The sequence below is a fragment of the Aplysia californica genome, unplaced genomic scaffold (assembly GCF_000002075.1).
Source record: "Aplysia californica isolate F4 #8 unplaced genomic scaffold, AplCal3.0 scaffold00413, whole genome shotgun sequence".
Lineage (NCBI taxonomy): Eukaryota > Metazoa > Mollusca > Gastropoda > Aplysiida > Aplysiidae > Aplysia > Aplysia californica.
The window spans coordinates 395,812-403,711 of NW_004797683.1; the positions used below are offsets into that span (position 1 = coordinate 395,812).

The 7,900-nt window shown below is 38.0% G+C and overlaps 1 protein-coding gene across 1 annotated transcript in view; it reads right to left on the reverse strand.

The window, feature by feature from the left end:
- The window catches only part of LOC101851661 (coiled-coil domain-containing protein 57), a gene marked incomplete in the record, with an annotated part of 37,217 nt that extends 30,194 nt beyond the window's left edge, over positions 1–7,023 (reverse strand). The window contains 5 exon segments of the mRNA XM_013085850.2: positions 446–567; positions 1,334–1,502; positions 3,189–3,343; positions 4,177–4,280; positions 6,963–7,023. Coding sequence (XP_012941304.1) covers positions 446–567; positions 1,334–1,502; positions 3,189–3,343; positions 4,177–4,256 — 526 coding nt within the window.
- Between the last annotated feature and the right edge of the window lie 877 nt (positions 7,024–7,900).

Sequence of the window (7,900 nt, forward strand, 5' to 3'; positions counted from 1 at the left end):
ATTGTGGTGGTGTAGAAAATCTGAAGGATGGATGGATTCAGATTGAAAGACTTTAGTTTCCTCAGAAAGTACAGCCTCTGATTTACTTTTTTAACGATATTGTTTACGTGGTTTTGCCATGTAAATTTATTGTCTATTGTAAGGCCAAGATATTTGTATGAATCCGTGATTTCAATAGTTTCTTGTTCAATTACGAGTGGTGAGAGTGTATGTGTGTATGTGTGTGTATGTGTGTGTGAGTATGTGTGTGTGAGAGTGTGTGTGTACATCTGTATCAACATATGTGTATAGATAACGGTGAACAATTTTCTGAGACTGAATAACTAATTTAATTATTGATGTAAAGCGACAATAGCCCAATTGGGGAGTGGGCGCTACAAGAATTTACTATTTATAATTAATACTAATATACAAACATCTATTTAATATTATGTTGTTTCCCTACCTGTTGTTAACTCCTTCTTTTGGGTATCCAGTTCATTGTGCAAATTTGTTAGCTGAAGTTGTAAATTCCTTCTGAATTGTTCATACTCTTTTCTCTCCTCTTGAAGCTCACCATCCTTGCAACTGAAAGATGATCAAGGAATAAATCAAATCCTAAAACAAGACATAATTACACCACAGCCATGACTAACTCGTAAAATACAGTGTTTTCACAAGATTTGAGTCATTTTTTGAAGTCTTGTCCTCAGGTCTGAAATTTAAGAATTTGGTCATATCACAAAAGTGGATAAAATTAAAACACAGTCATATCTGAAAAACAGAACTGTTCATTCCATAAGCTATCAAATACAATTACTTAGAGAGATCATTAGTCAATTACCTAATCAACAAGGGACTAAAAGTTGGTTCAGCACTCGCCACACTCACAATTTTCAATAACAGTTGCCCAAACAGAAAGAAAGAAAATCAGTCAGTATCAGTACAAAGTACATTCTTCACTAAAGTGCAGGTCACTCTAAGTTTTACTTGAAATCATTTAGAGCAATACTTCAATACTTTCAAAACGACAAAAGTCATGAATTTCAACTAAGCTGTTGCTAATTCAACTAGCAACAAAACCTGATGTTAAAAGCACTGAACAGACAAATGTAGGCTGATGAGATAAAGACAGACAAGCAGAGACTCATAGATTCACGGTAACAGGAGGAGCAGAGATAATGTACAATACAGTCAACACAGGAAAGATAGGAAGAAAAAAAAAAACAGAAGAAAAAAACAATGATTGAATAAAGAAAGGACCATAAAAATAGGCCCATATTTTTGTTTTGTTTTTTTAAAGCACCACTTCAGCCAATTAAAGCACAACCCTAAGCAATGAGAAATTCAGCACCTTTTATATGAATCCACCTCTGCCTGTTTCTCTCTGAGTCGTCTTTGGTAGTTGCTCTGTAACTCATCTCTCGATCTCTCCTCTCTTTTGATGATATTCTTGAAGTCATCAAGCTGGATCTTCAGTTCACTTATTTCGGCATTTTTAGAGTTTAAAGTTGTGCGGATGTCTTGAGTAGCGCATAGATAGAAAAAACCAGGAAGGAAAACTTAAGCTTATGAGTATATATATATATATATATATATATATAATATTACATTAAACTCAGTATTTGATAAGATATAAACATGAGATACATTTTTTATAAAACAAGTAAATATTCTTCAATCAATATTAAGGCATTAATTGATTCAGCTTTGAAGAGAATTCTCTTGTCAGTTACAGCAATGAAACAGTTTTCATTTACCAACATTAGGCACATCTGAAGATCATAAAAAAAAGAATTTTTTTTTTTAAAGAAAAAAGAAAACAGGAGTACGCTACCTAGACCTGCATGTGAGCCTCAACCAGATTGTCTGAAAATTTTGCGCACCCCCCCACACACAAAAAAAAGCCTTTGTTGGTGTCATAATCATAAGGAAAAACATCCGAGTAACGAGCGACCACCCCAACAAACACAATAAAGAAGAGACCTAACCCTAACCCTACCCCCAAAAAGAACCTGCAACGGGCCTCATGTAAAAAGGCCAAAACAAGTCCTAAATGAAAAAAAAAAATTTTAATTAAAAAACCACACTCCAAAACAAACAAGGAGCATATCAAATAGATCTAGATCTAGATTCTAGATCTATATCTATATATGGCTTACATCTACATTGCTATAGGGTTTGATACAATAACACAATAGAATTGGAATATATAATATGAATCCTTCATATATATATATATATATCTAGATATAGATCTAGAAATCTAGTAATCTAAATAAATCTGGATCTAGATCTTGTAGAACAAGTGAATAGGAATAGGCCTTGAACTAGAAATCCGCATCCGATTCCCAACAGAGGGACTCAGCTGAGTCTAGATTCTAGATCTAGATCTTTACTCTAAATAAATAAACAATTCACGCACCTGATGAAATGCTTATTTTTTACCAATATAAAGATTACAGCACAACCTATGATAGGGTTTGACACAATAGAATTGGAATATGAATCCTCCATTGAGGACTATAATGATCTATATAAATCTAGATCTAGATTCTATTAGAACAAGAGAGTCGGACTTGAATGAATCCACACGATCTGAACAATTGAATTAGTCAACAAACGAAATTCAAAATGGCCGCTCGAGCACGAAACAGAAAGTAGACAATTTAAGTTGTCGTCTTTTTTCGTATTCGCATTTCTACTTAGGTTCCGACAATTATGTCGGAAACGCCGACGTCGGCAGTCGGCGGTGCGCGCGTCGGCGGTCGGCACGAAAACGAAAGTGCCGACGAAGCCGACGGGAGAAAAATGGGTCACTGGCAGTCGGCCAAGCCTCGCACTATGCACATTGACATACAGGCGGGCCTAGCGATAGCATCGGCCGGTTCGCGGGTCGGGTCGCGATTGTCGGATTTCAGACGATTGTCGGCAAACATGCAGGTCTAGCTACCATACTCTTTCATTTAAAAATCAGTAAGATCTTGTCAGTTTGTTAGCGTTTGAGAGCTTAATCAGCTGCTTGCACTGTACGCTTCCCAGGAAACTGAGACTGTTTCGGAGTGTTCTATGGTCTGCTGGAGTAATAATATAGTGTAAAGCACACAGAGCTTGCTGTCAAGCAGGGATATGCGCTATACAAATGCTATTATCAGTATTATTATTAATTTCTTACAAAATCACAGGGAATAAATTCACGCGCAACATACCAGCATAAGTAGCATCATACTTTTCCAGTTCTCTGTCTCTTTCTTCTAGCAGTCTCAAATTGTATTTGAAGTGGTCTTTTAATTCTGTAAACTTCTCCTTCTGAGACTCCAACTCTTTGTCCTTTTCTTTCACTGTGGCTTCAAGTGACTCTATCCTGAAAGAGAAAGGATATTTTAAGAATAAAATTAAAATGGGTAAGTAATTTACATATATATATACGCTCTGGAAAAAAATTAAGGCTAGCAGGAGCCTACTTTTCATGACAAGGGGGTCCAGAGATTGGGTGAAGCAAAAAATGTTATTCAGATTCACTTACAGAAACGAAATGTTATCAGACAGTTGGATGCCCAGATACCAGACCTAAGCACAACCTTCAGCAAGCTCCGAATCTGTCCTCACTGGTCATTGTTTTGTATAAGTTGAACACCCATTTCAACACTAAGATTATTTAAGAAGCAGGACTTCCAAATTTATGGTCTTTCTCAAATAGCACAGAGTCAAATTGGTAGAAAGCTTTAAAAACTCCCAAAACAACCAAAGTTTAAAAAACCAGATCCACCAAAATCATAGTCCAGTATGATATCAACTGAGCTCACAGCGTGCCACAATCTGTCCTCTTCTTTTTAGTCTCTCAAAAATTGTGTAATATGTAATAAGAGTCTCTGATAGATCTGTATGCCTTTTAAAAAGATAAAGGCTTGATGACAGAAAATTTCTTGGAGAACAACTTTAGATAATGATCCAACAAGATTAAAATTCTGGAGTACAAAGCAATTACAGACCTGCCAACCCCTCATGCAACGACTAAAAATGAGAGGTTTTTCTCAGAACCTTCACTAAAAATCGGAGTTCGGGGGAAAAAAATCAGTCTCCAGAATCTCAGTAGATTCAGATTACATTACATAAGCGTTTAAAAAAACTGGTGGGCTCCAATTTTATTACATTATTTTTCCTTTTGGCAGGTCTGCAATTATTTAACAACATTACCGTGACTCCAGAATGCCTCTCCATTCTTTTTCTTTCTTATCAGCCAGAATTTTCCAAGATCCGGAGTCAGCATTTGCCATGTTGCACTGCTGGTCATATCTTAACTGAAAGCAGAAATAAAAGCATCAGTTAATCAACTCTAAGCATTTTGAGCCCATATTAATCCAACATAGAGAATCCAAAAGAACAACATAACATACAGGATAGGATATAAATGTTGTCATTTAATACAAAACTGACATTAATTTCTTTTTCTAAAAAGTGATTCATTTTGGTCCTACATAAAAAATCAACTATTGATGTCATGTTATAATTGTTATCAATAGCAGGACAAAAGATTACATGGCTGTCTAGAATCACTTGGCAGCTAGTTCAGTGATTCCTAAAGATTCATTAACCATTGACATTGAGGAGAGTTTGCCAAATATTTTTGTCTGAAATAATATTTGAATCAAGGTCCTGTTCTAAAGACAAAAATCGGGATGAGAGGCAGGTCTGGGTAGGGGTAGGAGTTGGGTTAGAATTAGGTTTCTTCTTTATTGTGTTAGTTAGGGTGGACGCTCATTACTGACATCCTTTGGATCCAAATTAAATCACAATTACAGGAAAGTCGGCGGAAAGTCTTATGTCATATTAAGTTATTAAGTCAGTCAAAATATAAAACTTCATGAAAAAAGGCAGAGCAATACACACGGCTGTTCAGCTTGCCCGGAAACCGCTCTTTTAAATGCTCAATGCCAGCTGTCAGTGCCACCCACGTGTTGGTCATTAAATCAGCAGTCAGCTGTACTCACTACCGTGACGCCAACGGTACGCCCCCGCCTGCCTGCGTAATGCAATTCCTCCGATTTGTGATGTCTTTTCCATCCCGATATCTCCAGATCTAAAAATGCTATATCACTACATGACCCTCCATTTTAAAGCTCAAAGCTTTCCCTCTTCAAGACGATATAACTTTGGTTGATCTCAGTTCACAATCTTTTAAATTTTATTGAACTACATTCTCCTAGATCTAGATGTCTTTCTACCGAATCAGATTCCTTTTTCAAGAGTTGTCACATGTGACAGCTGGACTTGGGAAACCTAGGCCAGATTACGAAAAGCTGTGAATCTCCACTCAAGACTTAATATCTTTTCTTTATGGAACGACACAAAGATGTAAGTGAGTTTGAAACTTTCTTCAATTTCTGACCTAATAGGCCTATCTTAAAATTGTCAACATCGTCAGCAACCATCATGTTCAAAATTAATTAAATAAATCATGACCCTTATCAATGTTTAGACTTATATCCACTTTTCTTTCTTCGTTATCTCGTATTTCTTTAACTTAATTATATTAGCTGCATGATTGCTCTAAGAAATATGTCAGATGATGCTTATTAAAAGAATACGGTTAGAAGCACAGTTGGTGTTGTAGTTTACGCATAGTCGCAGGTTAAACAAAGCCTAAAATTGCCGCAACAACATTTTTATAGTGAATCTGTCAGTCAAGTAAATTCCCTGCGATGACCTCTTGACCCGTTTATAATGGCTGGTCCGAGTTACGCTGAGCGTCTGGGCACTGCGGGATGCCGGTAGAACTAGATCTAAAATCTAGTACTGCCCGCGAACAGCCGAGAGTACAAGTCTCAGATTTTGAGGAACTTAAAAAAAACTGTGAATTGACAAAAAGAATTAACTTTAATTACCTGTATAAAACGGAAACCTGTCCAACGCGGAAACGGAAAGAAAAATCCGCTCCCTTCCGAGGATTTCACTTGGCTAAAGCGGAAAATGCTTTGCCCGCTCAGCCCTCTAAACTAACATTGTGGTCATGCGGCTAGGTGAGGGAGGGGAGTAGGGGTGCAATTTGGGGGTAGATGTTACCCCATCATGTGAGTCCTGAGCGAATCAGATGGTCAGTGTAGTGTGGGTGTGAAATCTCGTGACTGCCCGTGATAGTGCTCGAGTAGCGAGCCACTTAGGAAACTTTCCTGGGTCCAGAAGCCAGAGGTGTGAAATTATATTGACCAATACCTGCCGCCCTGATCGTACGGCCAGCCGTGAAAAAGAGTTCCTTGAATCGTTGTTACAATGAAGGCAGTGAGGGGGTGGCAATGGTGGGTGGGGCTAAGGGAGGAAGCAAGGGAGATGTTCAAACGTTTCTGTCTTTAATAGGTCAAACAGTGGTCCTATGAAAGTCAAGCAGTGGTGGTAATTGGATAAGTAAGACTGCATGTCATTATCCAGACAGGATAGCAGCTGAGAGGTGTGAAGTTTTGACCACTGCTTGTCGATCGGACAAGCCATCCTTGATCCCACCGGCGGGGCTTTTGAACCCCCCCCCCCCAATATCCATCTCCCACTGAATCCCCCTGTCTAAGACGGAAAAGTTCTACGACGGAATTTTTTTCTGGCTCCCTTGCGATTCCGTCTTACACAGGTTCGACTGTATTTAACTGCACTACACTGTACTGTACACTCCTAGTCTAGAATGAAAAGGTCGAAGTCTAGGACTAATATTTTAGTATAGAGTCAACATAGATAAAGATCTAGATTCTAGATTCTAGATCTAGATCTAGATTCTAGTATCAAAGTATAGCATGGAGTATAGAGTCGTGTTTCTTGTTGTTGTTGTTGTTGTTGACAAACTTTGTCACTAACTTACTCTAGATCTAGAATCTAGCTGAATTCTTAATATACAGTGAAGAGGGCATCTCAGATTATCCATTACACCTTAATTTTTAAAAAAATTAAATCATAGGATATCTACGGGTAGCTGTACAATGAAAAAAAAAGTGTATTACCTGCCGCTCAAAGCAAGATTAGATTTGTTTCCATATAGCCGCCATTTTAGCGTCCATTGATACTATGTAACTCTTTTGTACAGAAAAATAGCAATCTTCTTTCCGTTTCCTTCGCTCTCATCGTCTATACTTTATTTAGCCTTTTTCCAATCAATTCCTTTATACGATCTCCAACAACTTGCCAATGAATTTTTCTCGGCTGGCAGCCAAAGCCTTCTCAGCTCTTATCAATTTTTAGGACCACCAAAGGATCTTTAATGTGCGCAACTTGCGCATCGACCTCCTAGATTTTTTTACCCTTCTCCGAGAAGGCTATATATACCGTATACGTGTTAGATTTTACCTACCCTAAGATCAGGAGCGTGGCTGATAAAATAGTATAGTAAGAACTTAAGGAGTCATGGAGTAGCAGTGGAAATGTAGCAGAAAGAGTCAGTAGCCCAGGAGAGGGGGGAGGGGGGCTAGGGCCCACTTTTGCTACCAGTAGAGGCTAAAATTTGCGTACCGCCCATCAATATAATATGTTTTTCGGGGCGGGGAATAAAATAACACCTGTCGCTACCCAGGTGATCCCCATCCACAGAATTCTACACTCTAAGTGTAGAATTCTGTGTCCCCATCACTACCCACCAAAATTGCCAAGACTGGCAAGCACTGCTATAAACCCCTAGTAAAAGTGCCCCCTAAGTCATGAGTAGTTTGAAATAATTCACCCCAAATTCTGATACCAGAATTTTAATAAAAGTTCTCCTCTGCTAACGATCTTGGCTGTCTTTTGTTTGTTTATTGGTGTATTTGTTTATTTGTTTGTTTTTTTGTTTGTGTTTTCCTTTTGTTTGTTTGGTTTTTGTGTCTTTGTTTGTTTAGGGGTTGTTTTGTTTGTTTGATTGTTTGGGGTTGTTTTTGTTGTTTTTTGTTGTTGTTTTTTTTTGGGGGGG